A 26,179-nucleotide genomic window follows, 5' to 3' on the forward strand; every position below is an offset into this window, starting at 1 on the left:
CATAATGAGCGGTATTATTTGTTCTTATGTATTGCTGGCAATTGCTTTGTGTGGGATTTTGGGAAGTATCTAACATGCTAACTTGAGCCATTGATCTTATTGAGCAAATTTCTGGTGTACTGTGGTTATACAATATAGATAGCGTGTTTTACACCTGGGTATAAGCTAACTACGTTTTCGGTGTGCATTTCTTATTAATACTCTACTAATCCTGCAAATTATTATAACATGGATTGGAATGAAGCTGGCTGGTCTTACTATTATTATTATTATGATTATGATTATTATTATTATTTCATTTCGTGCTCTCACTGGCCTTACCCCATGTCCTCCACAGTGTACCCCATTACTCCAGAGCGAACTGGACAGTAGCCATAGTATTAACTCAAGCTCATGAACCGGAATGAACAGTAGAACTTAAAGCACAAGCTTTTTAATGCATGTCCTTCTCAGGTTTTCCTATGTGTATGTGGGAGTAGCTCTGTAGATGTGTTTAATATGATGCTGTACCTTCTTGAATATTTCAGATGTTTCTTTGCTGCTGAAAAAATGTTGATTATTAACCTGCCAGTGAAAAAGGGAAGTGGCCATCTTTGTACAACACACTGCTGTTTTGCTGTAACCGCGCAATGTTTTATGATCTTGAGTATTTTATAGAAAAGTAGAAGTATGTATCAATAATATGAAAGCAATAGCTAAATCATAATGAAGAATAACATGATCAGTGAATATTGTGGAAAATCTTTAGATTCACTTTGGGTGGATTTTGTACTGTATTTATTACTAATGATGATGCAAAAAGTTGCATAGCTTAACCCAAACTGTTCTGTCTCTTTTTTATTTATTGTCTTGTATATGATCTTTTTGTATGTGTTTTTCAAATAAACTGCCTAAAATGCTGAGAACAAATCTAATGTATTAATGGGTTAATTTGGTGCCTGCTGCATTTATTTACTCTCCTGTTCTGTACGCACATCATCTATCTGCTTTTCCTGAAGTTTCTTCCATTTTTTAAAGGTCATTTTTCCTTATCTGAATGAAGGGTCTAAGAATTGAGGATGATGTACAGCTGTACAGATTGTAAGGCCCCCTGGAGGAAAATTATGATGACTGACTTTACAAATAAGAATTTACTTGACTATAGAAAAAAAATTACGTATTTTGGCTGGCATTAGCTTATTGCAGATATACAGTATATGTATCATCAATCAATCTATTCCTAAACAAATCCTGTACACTTGAAATTCTTGGAAGCTTGGAAATTATAAATTTATTATTAAATAAACTTAATAAGCTGTCATTCATTCTCCAGAAAGAACATGTAAATATGTCAAGTAACAATATAAAATTTTAATATTTTTGTCCCAAATTCATGTTCAAACAATGTGGGAATACATTAGAGAATAGCAGTGAAATTTCAAGTCATTAAAACACTAATACTAATGCGTATTTGTCTGTTTTACATTTCTCTGTCATTTTCCAGTGCATGCTTTCTAAAGTACAAATACTTAAAAAAGAAAACTGCTCAAAAGTAGCAACAAAAACAAATGTCTCCAGTGAAAATGTTTGCTAAGTGACATGTTTTTTAAAATGTTTTCTGGCTTCCTTTTTTATCCTGAGGGTGTCAAGTGATTGACACTAAGCAGAGTGCAACATGATGTGTGCAATGAAGTAAAGACTAAGGGCCCCATCTTGCGGTTGGCGCACAGCGGATGGCGGGCGTGGCGCATGTGTCTTTGTTAGTTTCCCTTGGCGCAGTTAAGGGGCGCATCATCAAGAGTCCAATTTTCCCCTTTTCCCGCGCAGACACTGTACCTGTTACACACACACGGGCACGCAGCAGCACTCAAACATTGCAAAACATTACTAATAAAAGGACCACATGGACCTATTAGACCATGTGCCTGGTGCAGTGACCATTTTTCCGCCGTTAAAATAGCAAAAGTGGATTTGGATACGCCCAAAAGGCACTTGTGCCACGAGCTTCACGCCATGCGCTATAGATCGTTAAAATGGGGGCCCTAAATATTTGTTGTGTTGGATTATTTACTTTGGGTTATTTCTACACCTGTGGAAGTTTGTTTTTTCACATGTATAGGATGATGCAAATTGCTTTTTTAAAATTAAATTAGAAGAGGGGCAACCAAAGCAGTTGGCATGAACTTAAAAAAACTTCTTTCAACTTGACATAAAGTTACATTCAGATCTATTTTCTCACAAAGCTCAACTAACATGCTGTAAAAAAAGGTGACAAAAATCTCTCTAAAGGAAAGGTTGACCTGCTCTTTGTTTCATGCATCCTGCTCCTAATATCTCGGGTAGAGCACTCGCTGAATCTGCCCATCTGCCTTACTAGTGTCCAGCCACTTTCCACACTGGAAAATGGTTGTGACTGAGTTGGCTGTGTTGGTCACTTCGATACACTCTAAATACCACCCGCAGCTGGAGTTGCTGTTGTCGTGCTCCACTTTGATCCTCAGCAACTCCCCGAGGTCCAGCATCTCCAGAACAAAGCAGTCCGCTCGCCCACGTTCAAAAAGGTTACGGAACTTCTGCCGCAGATGACGTTTCCCTGAGTCACCATTGACGCCATAGATGGTGATGAAAACGTTGGCGTCTGTGCCGGCCCCTTTGACATCCCCTGTGATGACGATAATTTCATACTTGACAGGCACCAGGTTGCGGACTTTGCTCGCAAAGCTCTCGATGGACTTGTAGCACTCAAATGTCAGGAACTGGTCCTTCTTGGCTGCTAGAGGAATTTGTGCATCGCAGTGGAAGAAATACCTAAACATGAGGGGAAGGCAAGTCATATCAACACCACTAACATGACATTATATATAGAACCTCTTTCACACATAGTTCCTGGTAAATTACTGGAATAACCGATGGTGGTTTTCACTATTCACACATGCAGCCACATTCATGAACATTTCCATCTTGTGCCTTTTCACACACACTATGGTAATGCTGGAGTAGATGGGACATAGGACAGTTAAGCAGATGTCAGTAATGCAACTCAACAGAAGAAGAAGAAGAAGGAGACGAAAACAAAGATAAAGACAAAGACAAAGACGAAGACCAGGCAAAGCTGGATGTACATGTAAATAGTGGAAAGCATCCTTTATTATTTTCAGATGACAAACTGTTTTTGTCCAGTCTGGTGTTCTTGTTTGTGAGTTAAATAACCCGTGAAAGCACTGGCAAGGCAACCGTATGCAAGTTGCAGATTCAAATACATCATCAATGGAGTATTGTGATTTGCTCCTTTTTTGTCAGACGCACTTAACCCTTAATGTGCTTGTCCCTGCAATGTTACTGCCATAGATATGGTTACTGCGTTCATTCCTAGAGTAGTAACATTTCATTTTTCCTGAAATGTTACTGGGTCTTGAGGTGGGAAACTGGTGGTACAGATTTCCCTGAATCCTTTCTCCCATTTGCACATGAACCCATGCAGGAAATGTTCCTGAACATAGACTGCACATGTGAAAAGGCCTTAACATAATGTAGGCTGTGTGAAATTGTCACTCACTTGTTTCCCAGCTCCTTCTCTGTCACCACCACCTCCATGATGTGCCAGAAAGCTTCATTCTTCACCTTCTTGCCGTCTTTGGTTATGTGGCCGAGGCAGATGCCAGCAATCTCTCCCACGTGCTTGGACGAAAACTCAAACGTGTCAGTGGCACCGCTGTGGAAGGACAAAAAGTTACAACCACTAGCAGAGTTTGTATGTATTGAACAGTGAACAAGTAAATTCACTCGTCTGCCAGATATTTTTTCCTTTTGTGAGTCTCATGGGATTCACTCTCCTGAGAACATAGACTTGGAGAACAGAAAGTGACGCTACAAGATAAAAGAAACAGACATCGTGAAAGAGACGATGTCAGGCCATCAACCGAGCCACCTAGATTCTCTTTGAAGACTTACCATAAGAACTTATTTTTCCTATTCTCCAGAACAAACTCCTTAGAACGGGCTTTCCTTCCTTCCAACACAATCCAGGCATTTTCAGTGGTGGAGGCATCATCTGTGTTAGCAGTTGTTGTGGCAATTTCATATTCTGTGCAATGCAGAGACAGATATAGTAGCGTTATTGTAATTTCACATCTGGCAAATGGTTGTAATTAGCTGCAAGCAACTATTGTTGTTCATCTGCGACAATTATAGAGCTTGTAATTATGCTCACAGACTTTCATATTTACTAACTGGTTTTGTCACTGAGGTCTATGGAGTCATTGTTGGCACAGGCCAGCTCCCTCATGATCTGCCCGTCGTCTTCATTTTTAGCCAACCAACGGTCACAGGGGAACCTGAAGGTCTGGTCCATGGCCTCATCTTTTACATCAATGTACTCCAGGTGCCAACCTGGACCTGGGCCTGTTATAACATAAGTGAGGAATTCCATCATTGTTTTATTGCTTGTGTACACACATGATGTGTGTTGTTCTGTTTCCCCTTTTAAACACTGATGATAAAAAATATTCTGTGTGCATCAGCCTGCAACAAGCTCTCAAATGCAAAGATGCATATGTATATCAAACTGGTTGAGCAGCTCCTGTCTACATCTCAATGTTAATCTAACAAAAAGATTAGATTTTGATTTGATATACAAATCCCTTATTCATTCAAAAAATGCAGGTAGTTTACAGAGTACAAAATTTTGATATTGAGTGATTCAGAATTTAATTTAAGTACAGGAAGTAGATTCAAATTCAATTTGGTCCGTGCTAGATTTAATTAGAAACAATCTGACAACAGAAGCATCAAAATTATGAGTACAATGTAACCCTGCAATCATTAGTTGGTAAATCGATTAACTGCCAACCATAAAATGAAGTGCCAACTATTTTGATAACTGATTAATAGTTTGAAGTCATTCTGTGAGGAAAAGAAAAATCAAAATTGTGGACTGTTGATCAGCACAAAACACATTTGAGGATGTAATCTTGGGCTTTTTGAAACAGTGAACACACAACTCATTGATTAATCAAGAAATTCATCAACAGATTAATCGATAATGAAAATAATTAATGCAATGATTCTCCCTGATATTACAACATTGTGTTTGAGTGGACAAAACCACACAAACAAGCTCAAGATATATGATAAAAAGCCAAATTGTCACCATCAGTCTGATCATCAAAGTCATTTTAATTCTGCTATTTTAGGAATCAAAAGTAAATTTGCTCTGATACCAGCCCTGCAGCCCGCCCCTCACCTTTATTATCATGCCAGACTCTGACTTTGGCCAGCTCGCCCACACTGAGCATGTCGGGGAATCTGAACACATCTTTCATTTTACGCTCAAACTTGTTCCTGTTGGTGCTCTCCTTCAGAGGCAGTGTCCCAGTATCCCCGTACTGCCCGAACACCATCACATACACATTGGCATCAGTGCCAGCACCTGCAACATCCGAGGCAGTTAAATAATGAAAAGAGAACTTTAGTAGAGAAAAAATGGATATATCAATCAGTAGTGATATAATTGTTCTATTTAAACAAACCTAGAGTTTAGTAATAGATGCATTTTGTGCCTCATTTATAAGTATGTTTGAATATGTGAAATGTCCAAAGAGGCTGTTTAATGTTCTTTGTTTTAGACATAAGGGATACAAGAGAAATCTGTGCAACAAAGCAGAAACATATTATTCTCTTTTTTTCCCAGACTAAATTGATCCTTGAGTGTATCCCTTAGTAGCCGAGGCAGAAACTGTCACATGACTATACTGTAAAAAACTCATGTGACGCACATGCAACATCACTGGTCTGGACTTGGATGATGTAAGTTGTTTTTTCCACCATGTCCTCCTCATCTACTACAGCTGCCAGCTCGCACACTTTGGTCCTCTTTGGCCCTTTGGTCTTGGACAGCCAGTTCTCATAGGTGAACAGATACATGTCCTCTGTGGTCAGGTTGCGCATCAGGATCTGAGAGCATATATTGAGACGATTAATACACAATCAATCAAATATACATATTTTCCCTTTTACCTGTAGTGCTATTTATCCATCTAGATTATTTTGGAGTGAGTTGCTGAGTTTTGGTCATAGAAATATCTGCATTCTTTCCAATACAAAGGAATTGGATGTTGCTCGGCTTGTGGTGCTCAAAGCGCCAAAAAATACATTTGAAAAACTTTGCTTCTTTCGGTGTGGTGAGATGGTGGGTGGGTGTGGTTCGGTAGAAAGAAAATAGTTCCTACATGAAGCTGCCCACAACAAGGTCTGTGGCTTATCTTGTGAAACTGGGTCATGATTTCTGGGAAGACATATTGCTGTCAAGTTTTTTAAAAGTATTTATTTTGGCATTTTGAGCATGTGTCCACGTTGTGTTTGCCTCTTGCATGCACACTAAGACGTATATGCACGTGAATGACCCGATACACAGTCCTATGAATCATTTTACATTATTCCACTTATCTACAGGTGGCTGTAATGTGCAGAGAAACAGAGCTATTTTCAAATTGCAAAAAGAGCAATTTTACATAATTACCAATGTTTTAACAAGCTGTAATAATCTAAATTTAAGAGGAAAATTTCACAGTTGATATCGCTGGTGTTTCACTTAATTTGTAGGTTAACTGCCACAGAAAATGGTTTTATCACACTTCATTACGTACAGTTTTTGCTAAGTATTACCAAAAGTTGTGGCCCCATATATAGTTTCCCTAGTAGTCTTTATGTTACCCTGTCCAGAAACCAGTCGGGACGACTCCCAGTTCCATCTATCCGAACTCTGATCTTCTTCAGAGGAGCAATGTCATCTATCTCCAGACTGAATGTGTCCTCTTGGCCTCTTTCAAACCTACACAGGAGCAATTTATGATTGTAAGAGATGTTGTCTTAATAAAAAGTAATCAGTGCAATTTGGGAGTCATCGGACGACTGACCTGTCCTCATTTTTGGGCAGCAGCATTTCCTCTGTGCTCCCATTGGCTCCGAACACCGTCAGGAAAATGTTGGTATCGGTACCTGCAGACTGAGTGTCACCTGTGACTACTGTGGCCGAATAAACAACCTACAACATAAATAATACAGATACAGTGCAAATCAATTCAGTTTTTATGTAACACATTAACTGAATGTTTTCCAAGGTTTCATATTTTCGGTGCTGTGACTCACTTTGCGGATAATGTTGATCGTACTGGAGTCCAACACATTGAACAGTCTGGCAGTCAGACCATCTCCCCTGTCTTTAGCCAGCCAGCACTTACATGGAAAGATGTACTTGATACCTTTGGTTGGCACGGCAACCGACAGCTCATCCACCAACCAGCAGCTCTCTGGTGTGACACCGTTATGGCCGAGCTGAGAAAGAGATGGAGAGAGGAGAATGAGAAAGAGGGGGGGAAGGTAGAGCTGGGAATTGATATATCATTTGATTTTGTTTGATCTAGGTACCAGAAGGCACTGCTAGAATGAATTATTTCTGAGCTAGAATGACTTTATTCAAATTTTTAAAATCAGTGCATCTGAAGAGGCAGCAGAAAGGGAGACAGTTTCACAGATTTAGCAACAGACACAGTCCCAGATTCTCACTTCCACACGCTTGATCTCTGCTACGTCAGTTCCATAACACACAAAATGGTCCATGGTGCCAGCTGTGAAGGATTTCTTTCCCTCCGGTGGGTCCAGCCATAATCGTTCTGTCTCAACTTCACTGGGACCAATGATTATGACATAGACCCTGGCGGTGGTGTTTGCATCGCGGTCAATCCCCGTGGACAAAGTGAAGTGATAAGGGATGACTGTGAAGGAGATGAAAAGGTTAAAGGGTAAACAGGGTATTTGATTTGATTTCAGCACATTTTAAAATGAATAGCCATACACTATATTTAGCTTTTGGTCATTTAAATGTGTGCTTTTACTCATGATTTTATGCATGCAGAACATTTAGATTTTATTTGCCACCTTAAATGACCTTAAATGAATGAATTGTGTTTTCAAGTGGTTTCACATCGTTCCAGTATAACTATAACCAAAATGTCCTTGAACCTTTGCTCTATTTTTTTGTTAAATACAGTGTAGTCCTATTTCTTTATGGTTCTAAAAATTGTTCAAATGGAAAAAAAGAGAGAAAATCTCTTCTAGTTTGTAAGTAGTCATTGCTTCTTTTGTGGTCACAAGTCAAAATGGTTTAAAACCACTGCACAAAATGATGTCTAGCTGTCAACAAAACTACTATAACTACCACACTCCACCTGAAACAAGAATGGTTTTTGGGCCTTACTTGGACCTTCTTCCACCACTGCCACCTTTTTCTTCTTTTTCTTCTTGTTGGCATTTCTGTCCAGCCCCAGTTTGGCCTGAGCAATCTTCTTTGAATTTGGGTCAGTGTGTCTTTCACCCTCATAGTCCTAAACCAGACACATAAAGACAAATAATTGAAACATTTCCATCTTGTAAGAAATTAAACAAGAAGAATAAAGTTTTATGATAGCTGCCATTTCTTACCATAACCCAAATTTAACAAACCTTGACAAAGAAAGTCCTCTTTATGCGTTTGTCTTCTTTCTTCGTTGACAGCCAGCGCTCACACAGGAACATGTACACCTCCTCTGTTTCCACATCCAACACCTCCACCTGGTCAAGGTACCAGTCGGCTCCCATCATGGAGTTGTCGTGACGGATACATATCTTATACACTTGGCCCAGGTCCACAGCCTCAATGGTGAACTTGTCCACCTGAGAGGCAGAGACAATATAACACACTGTGAAACCATTTAGTCACAAACAGCGTGTGACATCACCACACCACATACCGCTCCTCTCTCAAATTTGTTCTTGCTGTTCTCAGATTTGGTGAGTTTTCGCTCTCCAGTGTCTCCAAGGTCTCCGTAGATGGTGAGAAAGATGTTGGCATCAGTTCCTGCTCCGTACATATCACCTGTCCGCACAGACACCTTGTACGTGTGAGCTGTGAAGGACAATATTTATGTGTGTTAATACATAATTCATGACTTCTTCTTCCCCCCAGAGATTTGTTTTTACATTTGAATATGGTTATAGCCACAATATGCAACAGGGCTGCAACTAATGATTATCAATGTTGATTAATCTGCTGATTATTTAGTCAACTGAATAACTGACCTGTCTGTTCATGTCAAAAAGTTGGTAAAAATGTCCACCACAGTCCTTAGAGTCCAACAGGACGACTTAAAACTAACTAAATCTAATTATTAGCAAAATAGCTCTGAATTTATTTTCTGTCGATCATTGATTCCATTAATAAACTAATCCTTTCAGATCTATGATGTAACTTAACTTGCCAATTTAAAGATTGGAAAACATAACAAAACAGTTGTCTGTGTAAAACTATGAGCATAGTGCTGCCCATACATTAATGAGTCCCTTCAGAATTTCGTTGGCCAGGATCCACATTGCAATCAGGGTAAACCTACTTTCCAAAGCATCCTCCACCTCTGTTTCAGTCCGCTTCAGCTTCCCATCCCTGAGCAGTTTCTCTGTGATGATATCAGAGGGGACCAGCTCTCTCTCTGTCTCCCCATCATCTTCAGATTTGGCGAGCCAGCACTCACATGGGAAAATGGTTGTCTCTGAACCCTGTCATTATACACAGACAAATCCATGAGCCCAGCAGTGCCTTTGTAACAATAATATAAGTGAGTATATCTGACTCTAAGAGATGTGTGAGCCAAAGGGTGTTAAATTATTCCTCTTGTAATAATTTAATGAGGGCACAGACAGGAAACTCCTAATGATGCACTTGTCTTCATAGGTTATCTCAAGTGGATTTTTATCACCTTTCCTTTTCTGAGCTGGCGTCTGATCTCCACTCTGTCAAGGTGCCATCCTGGGTTGGTGCCCCTGTTGTCGTGTCCTATCCTGATCTTCTCTATAACATCACCAATGTCTTCCAACTGGTAGAAGACAACACACTGTTTAAAGAGCTGCCTATATTGTCTTAAAGGATTTACAGCCCAAATCCACACACCCACCTCCACAATAAACATGTCCTCAGCTCCCCTCTCAAAGTACAGCCGTCTCTCTCTCTTGTTAACACACAGGTGTTTCTGCTGTGTGCAGACGCCCTTCTGGCCGTACAGAACTATGAACACATCGGCGTCCGTTCCAGCGGCAAACACATCACTGGTGAATATCTTTATCTCATAAGGCACAACTAGAAAATCAAAAGGACAAGGTGACATTTGTTTGTATGATGAAAGATGTAAAAGGATTTTGCCCACTGTAATCATTCTCCTTGTTCATAAACATGCCAATTTGGGTCCAGGCGGCAGACACACAAAACTTTCCTTTTTGATAAAGCTTATAGTTAGGGCTGGCTAGGCTTGACAGGCCTAAACTATCAGGGGACTTGATCTCATCTCTCCTCCTCTCCCTCTCCATCTGTATGCATTCATGGTACTTCCCCAGAGTTTCTGTTTTTTTTTGTTTTTTTTTATCTCACAGGTTCCTATGGATCATCGTTGTGGACTGCCTGGTTATGGATTGTAGGCTTTTGTGGTCAATGACTATTTTATTTTATGTAATTTTTGTATTTAATATGGTTAATTAGACAATGATGAAAATCTGCTGTAGAAGGCAGAGTTTACTTGAGCAAGAATGAAGGTTAAGGAGTGAAATACATGATGTAAGCAGCGTGTCTCTGTAATGTTGTAGATTTTGTATTTAGACTGCATCAAATATTACCTCATACATTTTTACTAATAATGCTTCCACACTTTCAGCTGAATAAAATTTATCATTTTCCATAATTAGTTCATTACTATGTTTACTGGTGCATATAAGTACTTATTTCATTGCTGCACACTCACATGGCATGTAGAGCTCTGTCTGTAAATCAGCAGGATAGAGATCCCTCTCTATTTCCCCATCATCCTCTCCTTTGTCCAGCCAGCGGCCACACGGGAAGCGCAGTCTCTGACCCTGTGAGGGGGCGTCAATCTCGACCCAGTCCAAGAACCAACCAGGTGAACCCCCTGAGAAAAGAGTCACATGATATGTCACTTTCTATTGGGCTTACTGCTTATGACTTCCGCAGCCTCGTCTTTGCCCACCTGAGTTGTCGTGGCCTATTCGAAGCTTTTCCAGATCACCCAAGTCCACCGCCTCCACAGTGAACTCATTGATCATCCCCTGCTCGAACTTATTCTTATAGGTCTTACAAGCCTTCAGGTTGATGATTCCTGTGAGTCACATGACATGTTAACATTCAGGCTGGTTATTTTCTAGTTATTTATTAGTTAGTTAGTTAGTTATCCTACCTGTGTCGTCATTTTCACCAAATAGGACAGCAAAGACGTTTGCATCGGTTCCAGCGTACTTCTTTTCTCCAGTTTTTATTTTTAGAGTATACGTGGTTGACATAGCTGTAAGTTTAATTAAAACAGTCAGTACTTTAATTCTTTTCATCTTCACACTAACACATCGATCCCTCTTTGCTCTCCTCTACACCTGCATGTTTCACTACTCAGATAAATACTTCAACAGGGCTCCCTTTTATCTATTCCCTCTACTAAGACATGAGCCAGATTTGAAAGTATGTTACATTTCTGCTCGAGCCCCAGAGTGGCACCAGTCCCCTCGTCTTCATCCTTCCTCATGAAGGCCTCGTCCACAGGAACCAGCTCCCTCGCTATCTGACCATCGTCCTCGTCTACTGCAAGCCAGCGGTTACAAGGGTAATAATACCTGCAGGCCCATGAAACACTTGTGATCAACACTCTATCCAAAATATTATTTATATGTTATATAATTAATGATTGTTCTATTTGTTAAGTGAATGACTGAAGTCCATGCAGACAGTCTGTGTACGTGGATTTCACCTACGTTGTATCATCCTTTGTGTCCACTATCTCCACACGATCTAAGTACCATGCTGAGTAGGACTGTGTTTTGTCATGACGGATACGTAACTTCTTCAGAGGACCCAAATCGATAGCTGTCACGGTGAAAACATCCTCCTGCAAAATACATCAACCTGAGATGCTGCTGTGTTCCAGACAAAAAAGGTGTTTTTGGGGGGCATTTTGACAGTTTAAAAGAGAAATGTACAATGAGAGAGAAATGCGGGATTATATGCAACATATATCCCCAGCTGTAAACAAACCGGGGATGTTGCACAAATCACATGGTAGTCACCTGAGACTACTAGACCACTGAAGCACAGTGCAGACAATGCTTTTCACCACAAGGTCTGGTTGGAGGCTGTTTTGGAACTTTTGAGGGAGTTTCATGTTTATTTGTCTTATCATTAAAACTGAACAAACTTTGTCTGCTGAGAAACATTGTGTGATATTACCAAAAGCTACAGAGCAGCTACTGAATGGACAGCTGTTGGCAACAAGTTCAAGAGTGAACTTTCAATCTCAACATCTGTTATTTTTTCCTCTTGCCTTCAAACAGTATTGTACATTCAGTAAGCAATTGATTTGAATATGATTTTTCTTGCTTACTGATTTTTGTTGGAAATAAACACTGTATCTGGGGCTGTTTCTGTATGTGAAGCAAATCCTTTCACTGAATGACAATAGGCTATTGTTGCTTTTGATCTGAGGGGAAGAAATAAAACTAATTGTCTGTGGACGTGAGTTTTGTGCTCCCACAGAGCCAGGTGTAACATAGAGATTAATAATTCACGGTTTTGAATTAAGTAATGAGTAAAAGTAGGGCAGGTTCAATGACACAGAGGACTAGTCATTGCTCCGATCAGTCACAGCTGGCTCGCCTGTGGAGAGCTTGTAATCCTACCAGAATACACTCCCACCCACACCTCAGTTCAGGGCTCATGTTGCGTGGAAGTGCCTGAGTCTTTGACTAACTACTGGTTAATTTCCAGCAGGGTAACCTTCCAAGACAGTGGGATTTGTGCAGCCATAAAGAAAATATACAAACTGGTGAACATCTCCATGCTTAACCTGTCGTACCTGCCCTCGCTCAAATTTGTTGAGGTTGTCAGAGTTCTTGAGATAGCGCTCTCCGGTGTCTCCGTTCTCGCCATAAATATTGATGAAGACGTTGGCGTCAGTCCCAGCACCCATCATGTCTCCAGTGAAGATGCTTACTTCATAGGTGTTGACTGTGAGACAATACAAGGGATGAATTACTAACACCTCTTTAACCTGTCCGACATACATATATATGTCAGCCAGGAAACTGTGTCAAGTCAAACCATGCATGTCGACTACATCAACATTAAGTACAAGGTAGAAACATGTACCAAATATATGGAAGATAATACTACTAAACAAATAAATTACTCTACTTTACATATATACACACACACTTGTGTTAATTATCAAATTAATTCAACATTAATGTAGATTTTGTCTTGCTTCAGCTGTGTTTGTTTAAATGTGCAATATTATGTTTGTGCCTGTGGGGCTCTGTTATATAGCTGTTTCATTTCCATTGTTGGACTGGGTCTTCTCACACAAACATCATGTGTAGGTTGTAGTTGGAGGATGTTGTTGCGTTGCAGTGTGAGACGATGGTGGTTTTTACATGCTGCATTGTTTGGTTTGTCATTGATTAATGAGTCATGTAAATGGCCAGACAGAGAAAATATTCATTCATATAAATACATAAGATTTTATTACTACGAGCATTAAAGAGAATATTCTGCTCAATGGGAAAAACAACAGAATAAAGTTGGATACACCCTCTACATAGTTGAAAATGCAAATTAGTTGACTTATTAATTAATTATGTAAGCTCAATATTAATTATATCCACTATAAAGTAACTAAATGAAAAGCCTTAATTAGTATAAGTTTCTGCATTTTAATCAAGGAGGTTTTCCTTGAATCAAGACTTGATTTTTAATTTTTATGTAGGTTTTTTGCCTCTTGTTGTTTTTATTACTGTTTAAACTATATATCCAGATTTTTTTCACAATTGATGTAAATGTGATGCAGTGCTTCATGGCATAATTCAAGAATTCTAACTGCAACAATGATTTGAGTTAAAGAGTAAAATTGTGTATGATCTGTCAGCTCCATCACATTCTGCTTGGTATTTGATCTATTATGATGCCATGTAATTATGTTTCAGATGTTTGGAGACATAAATGATTGATTCACCATTCTGCAGACGCTGTCACTTCCTTTACTGAGATTGTTTTGGTGCATTTTTCATTCTGCAGACATCTATTTAGTTATGGGTCTGTATTTCCCAGGGGAGTAAAATCACACCAAACATGCAGCATGAACTCAAATGTTTCCCTTTCTCTGACTCATTTTCTGTGAATAAATGCAACATTACACTCAGTTATATTGGTTTTCTACCTTCCAACTCCTCTGCATCCTCAGGCAGCAGCTCAACCACCAGTTCATCATCCTCCTCTCCCCGGGCCAGCCAGCGTGAACAGGGGAAATGATAAGTCAGCACCACCTCCTGCATCTCTTCTCCCTCATCATCTTCATCCTCCTCATCTTTCTTCTTTTTCTTCTTCTTTTTCTTATCCTCTTTTTTCTTCTCCTTGGGCATCAGGGCCCAGATTAGATGTTTGACGTCAACACTCTCCAGGAACCAGCCAGCTCCGACCCCTGAGTTATTGTGACCTACGCGGACCTTGAAGATCTTTCCAACATCTTTGGCCTCTCTCTGGGGAACAACGGGAAGGAGACGTAAGTGGTGTTAGCTTCAGTTTTGAATGCTTTAATATTGAAGTATTGCTTTTGGAACCACTAAAATCCAAGTTTTCATACCTTGAATATTTCTATGGTGTCCCGCTCAAAGTTGTTGGACCTGCTTTCAAGTGTGATGATCTCTGTCTTCCCTTTGTCGCCATAGATCTGGATGAACACTTTGGCGTTTGTGCCGGCAAACATCACATCTCCAGTCACCACTGTTATCTCATAGTTAATTACTGAAAAAGACAGAGTAACAAATGTATAGACAGACAAATTATTTTGGTCTACTCTGCACACATTAACAGTGCATATGTATACTGTATGTATATGTATATGTGTGTGTGTGTGTGTGTGTGTGTGTGTGTGTGTGTGCGCGCATGCATGGGCATTAAATAACTGCAAAATGCACATACATAAAGAAGGTTTTGACAGGAGGACTGGTGTGCAGTCAATATACATCGATCTTGTTTTAAAACAGATTGCCACAATTACAAAGGCTTTTCAACTTTGGTCATTTTTTGGAGCAAAGTTTACAAGGTGGTGAACAAATAGCCTTTACAAGGAAGTAATAATGAAAGAAAATTAGTACAAAAACAACAACGCACATTTTCTTTTGAACAATATGGCTGAAATTGTTGTTTAAAACTGAGGTCTTGAGGGTTATTTGTTAAATGAGCAGAAAGAAACAGATTTTTTCTGAAGATTCAGTCAAAGGCAATTACTAGAACTTCCGAATATCAGATGTCTACAAAGCCAATGTCTTTTTGAGGTGTGTGTGTGTTGTTTACATTGTTCCATGTCCAGGATCTCGCTGGGGTAGATCTCCACCTCTGTCTTGCCGTCAGCTTCATCCCTGCAGAGCCAGCGGTGACTGGGGAACATGTAATGCTTTCCAGTGACTGGTACCATGATCTGAACGCTGTCCAAGAACCAGCCAGCACGCATGCCTTCATTGGTGTGGCCAATCATCATACGGTTGATCTGGAGTCCAAAAATAAGATAAAGAGAGAAACACAACTTTGTTTAATACAAGACAATCTTCACATGTTTACTGAGAAAGTCAGATGGAAACAGGTTTATAAATGTTTTTACTGTTATTACTGGACTGAAACATTTCCTGTATGTGCTGAATTTTAGGCTGCACCATTTTCATACAATTTCTGAACATTTCCTTTGACTAATTTAGCATCACAGTAGGACTAGGATGAAAATATTCTGATCACTTATTATCCTCGCTTTCAACAAAAATAGACTTATCAATCTTTTCATCTTGGGAACAAATCTGCAGGAAAAAACCTTTTAATTAACACACAGAGCTTGTACAAAATGAAGGTCCCATCAAGGCAACTGACTATTTTGCTAATCCTCTGCAGTATAATTGCTTTAGTGTAATTGCCTGATATTTATCATGTGGTTAATTCATTATTACCATGAGTTAAACTGCTGGTGCTACTTGCCGTTAAAGCCATATTAATCACAGACACCTGATCATTTTAGACTGCATACTTTTCTCACAGTAAAGTACTATTACCACCAGATGTCTAACCTGTCCGATATCAAAGGTTTCCACTGTGAAGATGTCAATGCGACCCGTCTCAAAGTAGTTCCCCAGGTTGTTGTCAGAGACCAACAGCATCATCTTACTGGTGTCACCTTTCTCCCCGTAGAGCTTGACAAACACGTTGGAGTCCGAACTGCCTCCAGGGATGTCACCTGTCTTCACTGCGATTTGATAGCCAATGTCTGACACACACACACACACACACACACACACACATGTAGATTTACTGTATATAAGCTTACACAAGTGTAGATGGAAAAGTTAAAAAGAAAACTCCAGTTCCTCAAACTTACTGTAAAGGCGTTGCCCATCTGAGAATGGCACCAACTCTCTAACAATCTGTCCATCATCCTCGCTGCGGTCCAGCCATCTGCACAGCACATGTAATGAAGACACTTTAATCCAATATTTTAGATACAAAAACACCCACGGTTATACATATATTCACTTGGACACTGAGATTTAGCATAACCTCACCTGTTACAGGGGAACTCGACAGCGTTAGCCTCAGCCTGCCCTTCCTCTCTTACAATCACTTTGTCCAGAAACCAGCCACAGCCTCCACCTTTCCCGTTATGTCCAATCCTCACCCTGCGGATCTGCCCGATGGCTACAGCCTCGACTATAAACTCGTCCAACTGAGAAGACCGACAACAGCAAGAAACATGACTTTAAAGAGCCTGGTAATATGTGTGTAAAACAGAAGAATATGTGCTGAAGACTAGTTGACATAAAGACATCTTTGTTGAAAAATCATATTATTTACTGCATGTTTCCAGTATTTGTATTAAACTGAATATCTTTGGGTTATGGATTGTTGGTTGGGACAAAACAAAACATTTTAGGTTGTGCCTTAGAATTAAGGAGAGAGTAATCGCCATTTTTCAGCATTTCTTGACATTTTATAGACCTAGGCCTTTCGAACCTATTCCATAAAGGGCCGTTTGGCTGCAGGTTTTTTCCCCCCAACCAATCAAAAGCACATATGTGCACCAATCAACTGTCTGAAGAGTGAGATCAGCTGATAAAATGAGTTGCTTGGTTGGAATGAAAACCTGCAGTCACATGACCCTTTATGGAATAGGTTGCCACCATTTCCTGCTCTTAAATTCATATTGCAAACAAAAGTTTTTCACACTGTCAGGCTATCATAGAGTTTGGGCCAATTCTATCAATCACTAATACCAGATTATGGAAGTAGATGCTACAGGTGCAGTTGATTGGGTTGATAAAGAGGTAACGGATTACTGATTAGCTTTAACATATGCAAATCATAGACTGATGCAAATGAGAGGAATGAGAATTATCCTATTTATTGGATGGGATTGTGCCAGAAACCTAGAACCTGATGACTGAGGATGAAACAAGGACGTTTTCGGTTTCTAACAGTGATCTGTTAAATGTACCCACGTTTCCTTTCTCAAACTTGTTGACGTTGTTTTTGCAGTTGACCAGCTCTCGGTCTCCGGTGTCCCCTAAGTCTCCTATCAGGTTGAGAAAAACGGACGCATCTGTGCCGCTGCCACCCATGGAACCAGTGCAAACCGTCACTCTGTACTTTATCACTGCAGAAAAGAATAACATTACTTATTCAACTTTTACATTTTTCTTTATATTAAATGAACATGTATACATTTGTACATACCAGGCAGTGGCTCAGCGATTAGTTCTCCGTTGGCAGGTAACTCCCTAACAACCTCATTGTCATCTTCATTTGTGTCCAGCCAGCGCTCACAGGGAAATGTATACTTCTCCTTTGTTAATGTTTTCATCAGAGTTGCCTGAGTGGAGAAAGGAAATGCTGCAGAGCTTTGATTTGAGATGTTAATGGATGCCTTCTTTCTTTACTTTAGGATACGTAGGCTAAAACATTTAGTTTGCCCTATAGGCCAAATTTATTAAAAAAATGATACATCTGCTGATTCAAATATTTAAATTTGAGATACTCTTAATATCTGTTCTGTTATTTAATATCCTCAAGCCCCTTAGCAATCAATCCTTAACTAGCACATGTAGAATTTATAATATCACTGAAACACTGGTAAGCATAATAGATTTTAATTTGCCCTCTTATTAGACATTTGAGATTTCCTCACCTTACTAAGATGCCATCCTGCAAAAGGATTTCTCTTCTCATGCCAGATACGGAGTTTGGTCAGTTTCCCCAAATTAGCCAGCTCAACCTGGAAGATCCCAACAGGTTAACACCACTTAACACACGCCCCTGTTTTTTATGCTGTTAGCCTAAACGACATGCCCAAGTTGTGAGCAGCACAGATCCCACATAGTTTGAGACTCAGAGATGTGTCTGGTATCATTGGAAAGGAAATACTCTCAGGATTCTTGTAAAAGTGTCTGTGTGATTCTGTGACTTACTGACAAAGAGTGGCAGAGGTTACAATGATGGGGTTGTTTACTCGCCTATAGGTTTGCCTTTACAATGACATGTGTACAGACATTCAGGGACCTCTCAGCAGGATATAGACACAATGAGGCCACAGCCACATGTCTTGGCTTCATGCAGTCCAAATTTGGAGTCAAAAGACCAAAAGATGAATTTTTCAGAATTATTTTTCAACAGGTATGTCCATGCGTTTTCCTCGGGTCCTTTTTGGAGACTCCAAATGGACACTTGGTCACCAAAGCTGTATAACCGCAATCAAACACCTATAACTTCACATACCCTTTGCCTACAATCAAAATCTTGGTCTCTAATGAAAGCTGACGCCATATTATTAATATTATTATTATTATTATTATTACATATAACCATATTTTTTTGTTTGGCCATATCTATCTATCTATCTATCTGTTTATTTTGGTATAAGTTATGTTAAGTCGAAGAAGAACCAACCGTGTACCAAAATGCCGTGTGCGTAATGATATGGTTCAACTCTTTTACGCACAGGGCGCACGCCGGTTACGCTTGGAGTTTGTTTATGGATAGCCAAACTTAATAGCTTAGTCAGTGTCATATACCGTTGGAAACCTCTGACTATTGGCTAAAAGGTTATCAACTTCATTTCACCGAATATTTCCATAGGCTAGAACAGCAGTCAATCAAAGCCATGTCGTCATTGTTGTCGGTCACATGTCCTCATTGGCTTTGGAGACATGTACTGCCTAATCCTAAACACCGATTGGCTTGTGTGTGGTGTCGTCAGAAGCAGAAGAGGCTCACGGTCGTAAACCATAGTCGTAAACATCTAGTCACGTGTACTCTGAGATGGACGTGCAGGTCAGGAAATGACGTAAACGGACCGTATATGGTTTGTTATTTGTGTTATTACGTTACGTGTTGGACTAAATACATGGACATATTGAGGAAAGTATTTCGGTTTTATGGAAACGGATTTCATATTTCACAAGAATGGATATTTGGCGAGCTGTACAGAAAGTGCTGAGTCATAAGATGATCGTTGTGGATAAAGGGAAGACTTTGAAGGTATGTAGCATTATAGGTTTTCTTACTTAGCTCAGGGGCTAGCCGAGCTAATCGCTAATACTTTTACGGCTGTGAGCAACCACATAAGTCGTGAGTGGTCTTGAATGAATCAGGACAATCTAAGCTTTCCAACGATGTACGGCATTCTATATATGTTTAAGGGTTGGTGTTTAAAACATCCAGAAGAACTTGTGGCTACCTCCTAACATCCGTCCCGTTCCGTAGACGGAACAGCGTGCGTTAAGTGGTTAAAAAGCAGGCAGTTTAAAACATTGATCTGATTTTCATGGATACTTACCATGAACCTGTCCACCTGTCCCTGTTCAAAATTATCTGTTTTGTTGTCAAGTTTGATCTCGTCCGACTTGCCATTCTGTCCGTACACCTGGAAGAAGATACCTGCGTCGGTTCCTGCACTGGGCAGATCTGACGTCCAGATCCACAAAGACCAGGGGTGCTCTGAAGGAAAAACAAAGATCTGTTGTTTGGTTGATTATGTCCTGGATCAGATTATCAGTCTCCCACTACCTTCCACATATGTTACTGTGACTGAGATGTAATATAGCTTCTCTCTTGCCCTTGTTAACACATTTGTGGGCAGCAGTAGATTTGAGCTGCCTTGTGTGAATTCTTGGACTGGCTTTGAAAATGTAGGCAGAGATGGAGTATGAGTTGTGAATATATACAACTCGCACAACACTTCAATGGAGAAGATTAAAGAGATTTGCTTGCCTAAACATCTTTTCTAAACAACTTAAGTCTAAACCATACATTTCTAGAGATTTATGGAGCTTTACAAATGTGAAAAGATGCAGTAGAGGAACCAAATTTGTGTGGACAAAATTTAAAGACAAAGAAAACACAAATTATATACATTTGAAAACCAGAGGAAAACACATTGTAGAGAGATGTTTGTGTGCAGAGTGATTAGAAAGACTTTGATTGACGTTGTATCTATTTTGATAGTTCTAATTCATATTTTTTGGCAAATAATAGATTTAATGCCACTCCACACTCAGCTATTATTAGTAATGTTCAGCTTACTTTTCTGTCTCTTTTGCCTGAGTGAGACCATCTCATAGAGCTCTCTCTCTATCAGCCCATCTCCCTCTTTCTCATCCAGCCATTTACTACATGGGAAGGTCTGCTCGATCCCTGTGAACGGACAGTACACCACCACCTGCAAAAACAACCATGCAGCATTCAGTTGAATCATATCACAGTAAATCGCCTTATTATCATGTGTGCATATGTATGTGCATGTGTGTGTCATACCTTCTCGCAGTACCACCCAGCACTGACTCCTTCGTTGTCGTGTCCAATAGTCACTCTGCTGAGCGGGCTGAGGAGTGCAGCGATTTCAACATTGAAGATGTCTGTGAGGCCCCGCTCGAACTGTCCTCCTTCCAGAAACGCCTGGTTCAAATATTTTTTGGTAAGGTTGAAGGAAAAACAATGGTGGCTTTGGATCCGCATGATATTCAGTATGTATTCCTTCATATATTCTGTTTTAAGTTAAAACTGAAGTTCTATATCTGTTTCTTGTGTCTTCGTGTTACCTTTCCACTGTTTTTTATGCCTTTTGAGCCATGCATCACGATGTGGATTTTGGAGTTGGTCCCAGCACCTCGGATGTTCCCTGTCACAATCTGGACGTTGTACACAATACCTGGTGGGTACAGTTACATGTCAGGCTATCAGAGTCTCTGCCAGCAGGTTACTGTGGTTCACAGCACCTATACTCCCCAGGGAGCTGGACCAGATCAAGTAGATCAAAACATTGATAGTCTGACCTGAGAATTAATGATCACACAGCGGGACTCAAGGAAGAAAACACATTTATCTTTTTAGAAATCAAACATGACACAACAAATCATCTGTTCCTTGGCAATGGAAAATGTATTTGCTTACAATCATTTCTGGATTACTTTTCAGACCAGGCAAGCAGAAAATTATTTCCACTGCCAGAATTCAAATCAAATAATGTGGAAGAAACAGATTGTCTGTTTACTTGTCTAGTTGTTGTTATTTTTTTTAACAACAATACAAGAGATTTTTCCTTTTGAGAAATGATTATATGTGTTTTCCAAGCTTATAAACAAATGTTTTTGTTCACCCTCACCCGTGGGCTGGCTCCCTCCCACCAAAATGTCCCTCTGTATTTTTCCATCATCCTCATCAATGGCAAACCAACGATTGATTGGAAATTCATACACAGTTTTATTTCCCAGATCATCCAAGATCACCTGCACACACAGAAACAAAACAAGAGAACAAATTGTAATCAGCCATCATGTGATCTATTGTGCCTAAACTTATAAAAAGCTACAGTAAAACAATTTCCCCTGAGTTGCGGAGGTGGTCAGTATGATGCGTCACAGAGGATGATTATCTGCACTATTTGATTCAACTGCCTAACTTTTTTATGAGTCTGTTTATCCTGAAATTGAATGTATAATTCTATATTTACAGATAATGAATTTATGAACCATATAAACTAATTTAAACTTTTCCAGTTATTATGTTTGTTATTTTGCGTCAAAATTAAATGTAAGAGATTTGAATATAAGCCTTCATCATATAAGCTTCAGCAACAACAAAATACAACAAGCAAACCAAAGCCAAAACAAGACAATATTTACCCCCAAATGATTACATATACATATATACATATACACATATGCATAATTTATCATCATCAAAAATCATTGCTGATCACATTTGTATGAACTTCTCAACAAAGCAGGCCTACATGTTAACTGCTAATGCAATATGTCTCATTAGTGTTGTCATTGCCGTTCTTTGGTGTCAGCACTACAGTCACCAGCAAATCCTTCAAGTCATTCGTCTGTTTGCTGTAAGGCAATCCCTTGGTGAGGCATGGTTTCCCTTTACACACAGGGTAGGATAACGACATGTCTATGTTTGTGTGCATTCTCTGAATGAACTCATCTCGAAGTTGTGCACAACTCAGGTGTGTGTTGGAGGAACAGATGAGGTCTCAGATGAGAGGACTGAGAGGAAATAAGGGGATCATATGTCTTAAGTACCGGCACAGGCAGAAATAGGCAGAATGACAGAGTTTTGTTTGAAGATAAGAGATGATTAAAAAAAACCCTTAAGTTATACATGATGCATGAAGCAACGACTGTCCTGTAAATATCGGTCTTTGGAATTGATAAAATGGGAATAGTTTTGGGCCTAAAACTCATAGCTTCATTAAGAAATGTTGCCTTGTTGACGATGTGTGTTCAATTTGACCTTATCCACAAACCAGCCTGCTGAGGAGCCTTTGTTATTGTGGCCGATGTTAATCTTCCTCACTTTGCCCAAGTTTGGTGCTTCTATAGTGAATTTGTCTTCGATGCCTTTTTCAAAATTATTTTTGTTGTTGTCAAGTCGCCTTTCCCCTAAAATAAGAGAACAATTAGTATATCATACGGGATAGTCTTGATCTAAATTCAGGTGGAAACCTATCTTCTTACCTGTGTCTCCAAACTCCCCAAAGATATTGATGAAGACATCAGCATCTGTTCCACTGCCTTTTACATCAGCAGTAAAAACACTCACCACATATTTATTATCTGGAAAATTAAGACAAAATTAAAAAAACAACAACACACATTTTAAAGCAGAAAACATCAGTAGGAAGTATAATATTTCCAAGTACAATAGGCCTACTGTAAAAATGTAGAAGTAAAATTAAATGTAAAAGTAACTTTCCACCACTTACAACCACTGTAAAAATGATGAAAAAAACATTTTTTTAAATTCACTGCTCTGGCCAACTCACTTAATTAATCACTAAATAATGCAACAAATATTAACTTCAGGGGTTTGTACAGCATAATCACTTATGTAATCTCATATCAGTGTTACATACATTTGGGCATTTCCGTGGGGTCCATGCTGCCCAGCAGGTCCCTGCAATAAAGGCCATCACCCTCCACTTTACTGAACCAGTTGGTACAAGCAAAGTAAAACCTCAGGTGAGGCCTGATCACATCCGTCACCACCAATCTGTCAAGGAACCAGCTGGGGTTCAGACCTGTATTGTCATGCTCAATCCTGAAACAACAGATGAAAGATAAACTATCTCAATCTTCTTGAAAACAAGTACAGGGTAGACAGCCAAGACTGGATTATACCCCCAGGGGCCCCTGGGCAGTGAAGCTCATGCTCATTCCACTAGCAGTATTTTTCCCACACACTTGTTGATACAAATTAACCACAGTGCAATGTGGCCTGTTAACCAATCATCACTTGCCCAGCTGTCAAATTTACAAATAAAATGGTTAATGATGAGTCTTATTTTATTTTCAATTCCATTGCTGTTGGGTAGGGTTTGGACATACTAGGTTTCAGACAGCTATAATAACAAGCAACAGCAAAAGAATGGGTCAATTATTGTGCCACATTTTTTTTGAGCTTGACAAAAAAAAAATCCCTCGTCATAGAGGGCTCCTTTCTGCTCAAGGGCCCCTGGGCACTTGACCAGTTTGCCCATACGGTAGATTTGGCCATGGAGGCAGCACAACCTGAGCACAAAATCCTGCCTTAATGATTCTTATCTGGTCTGAAATCTGGTCAAGGTCAAACTAAAACCTAGTTATAATAATGAAAATACTTTGTTTCTCACGTACCTTATCTTTTTCAAAGATCCAACATTGTGAGTTCTAATCCTGAACACATCAGTTTTGGCTCTCTCAAATGCAGTACGACTCCTGAAATAACAAAAGAGTAAAAAGTTGGAAGCGAGACAAAATCAACAATGCTCTGAAACATCTGCAGACATGAATTTCATTATCTTTAACAACACTAAATTCAACCCTAACAGAAAAATCCAACAAACGAGAGCATAAAGTAAACACAAAAACTATTCTACATTTAACAACCAGTGCAAAACAAAACTTAAAATCTTATAAACATCTGATAACATCATGCAGAAAAATTGGGCCATGTATGCAAACAGTTCCAAAATTCAACTCCAAAATCACATCACACATTTCATCACCACCCACTGCATCAAGAAATAAATACCTCTTCTCTGTGCTGTTAAAGTGGAGAAAAGGGTACACTTTTAGTTCAAGTATTCAATGACATATGGAGTCTTACTGGCTCAGTTCATAACTTAGGCATGTGAATACTGCAGGACAAAGAAACAATTTAATCAATGTACTACATAATGAGTACAGGCAATGATGAGAGGAACTCACTTGCTCGCCAGATGGACTTTGGGAGTGATTCCATATTCTCCGAACAGACTAACAAACACGTTGGCATCAGTACCCGCTCCTCTCTCATCACCAGTGATGGTTACCACTTCATAAACTGCAGGGTTGAATGACATAATAAGGAAGGAGGGACACTATGGTTACTGTGTAGAAGAGTGTGTAGAGACAGCAGTGAGGTGCAGTAGTAGACAGATATAGTTAAGATATAATCTGTGTGTGTTTTTGTACTTCTATCACTTTGAGAATTAGTTTGATTTTTTAAAATCTTCAGAAAGATTTTTTTTTTGGCACAGCAAATGATTTTATCTCTTAAATGCATTTATTTTTTGTATTAAAGGCACTGCACACCCACACAGGTGTTTTCATGTCTTCTTGCTGTTTAGACATCCACTCAGTCCTCCTCCAATTAAAAAATGTGTTTTTTTCTTATTCCTTCAGTTGCAGGTTTAGATTCACCTTCACTCTACTCGCCGAGTCGCCTTAAATTTGAGTTTAACGCCTGTACCTATGATTATTATTTTGGAGCCAATCGTGGTCCAGTATGCAGCTTTAGTTAGTGTGATGTGGAAACTTGAAGCCTCCAGAGAAGATGGAGATATCTTGTATCCAGCTGGTAAATTACAGCATATTTGTATATTCATAGAGCCTGGATTTTTCAGTGAAGGAAAAGGAGGATATGTCATTTCAAGGAGTCAGAGTTGACATTGTAGAACTATGCATCGGCCTGAAGAAGATTACTTTGCGTATAATAATGTGGTTAAAAATAGTCGTGATTCGATGGACAAAATGGGTTTATCAACTGATGTGTCGACTCAGCGACTTTTAGAGGGCAGCCCTAGAAAAAATATATCAGACAAGAAGATATTTTTCATGTCTTATAACATGAACCATAAAGGCCTAGTTGAAGTCTAAATTTGTTGCACTCTAACATAACTGTTTTGAGGTTTTAAGGAGTATAGTGCATATGTATGTATGTAACAGAAGATTCACAGAGAGATCAGTCTTAACAAAAAGGTCTGATTATGCAACATAAGTGAAAACACCTGCATGGGGTGTGAGCGTGTAGGAAATTTAAATCAAGATTATTTAATAAAAAATGTTGATTCTTAAGGATGTTCTTTATAGGTTGAACATTTTGTGAAGGTTATTAATTATTATCAATGTCAGAAGACATGAATTTATATTCAAAAAATAAATTAATAGTAATAAATTAATAAATTAAAAGCTACTCAATTTTTTTTTCTAGCTTTCATGGCAAAAACAATGAATTTCTTAATCCACCATTAAACTCTTAATACTCCGCTTCTGTCTCCAAGTGAAA

At 39.3% G+C, this 26,179-nt stretch overlaps 1 protein-coding gene across 1 annotated transcript; it reads right to left on the reverse strand.

Annotated features, from left to right (window-relative positions):
• Positions 1–2,306: 2,306 nt before the first annotated feature.
• loxhd1b (lipoxygenase homology PLAT domains 1b) lies at positions 2,307–24,974 on the reverse strand. The gene is made up of 42 exons (XM_053325525.1): positions 24,841–24,974; positions 24,268–24,348; positions 23,508–23,692; positions 23,110–23,208; positions 22,886–23,034; positions 21,747–21,870; positions 21,184–21,293; positions 20,900–21,040; positions 20,669–20,804; positions 19,923–20,083; positions 18,276–18,362; positions 17,825–17,960; positions 17,590–17,744; positions 16,657–16,817; positions 16,473–16,549; positions 16,165–16,361; positions 15,407–15,599; positions 14,694–14,854; positions 14,479–14,589; positions 14,271–14,379; positions 12,912–13,063; positions 11,815–11,948; positions 11,534–11,676; positions 11,250–11,354; positions 11,043–11,171; positions 10,800–10,964; positions 9,963–10,144; positions 9,768–9,884; positions 9,405–9,567; positions 8,766–8,920; positions 8,479–8,688; positions 8,234–8,360; positions 7,543–7,751; positions 7,126–7,311; positions 6,894–7,021; positions 6,691–6,808; positions 5,754–5,931; positions 5,222–5,407; positions 4,210–4,380; positions 3,931–4,063; positions 3,536–3,691; positions 2,307–2,787 (listed from the first exon to the last, which is right to left on the reverse strand). Exons 1-42 carry the CDS (start codon positions 24,972–24,974, stop codon positions 2,307–2,309), a joined length of 6,435 nt encoding a protein of 2,144 aa, XP_053181500.1.
• Between the last annotated feature and the right edge of the window lie 1,205 nt (positions 24,975–26,179).

Source organism: Scomber japonicus, chromosome 9 (genome assembly GCF_027409825.1).
Source record: "Scomber japonicus isolate fScoJap1 chromosome 9, fScoJap1.pri, whole genome shotgun sequence".
Classification (NCBI taxonomy): domain Eukaryota; kingdom Metazoa; phylum Chordata; class Actinopteri; order Scombriformes; family Scombridae; genus Scomber; species Scomber japonicus.

Excerpts from the sequence above, each read along its gene's own strand:
- loxhd1b (XM_053325525.1), bottom strand. The coding sequence starts at position 24,974 with ATGTCATTCAACCCTGCAGTTTATGAAGTGGTAACCATCACTGGTGAT. Across the intron at positions 21,871-22,885 it reads CAGGCTGGTTTGTGGATAAG|GTGATCTTGGATGATCTGGG; the intron begins GTCAAATTGAAC and ends CTGTGTGTGCAG. Across the intron at positions 4,381-5,221 it reads AGTCTGGCATGATAATAAAG|GCCCAGGTCCAGGTTGGCAC; the intron begins GTGAGGGGCGGG and ends ATGTTATAACAG.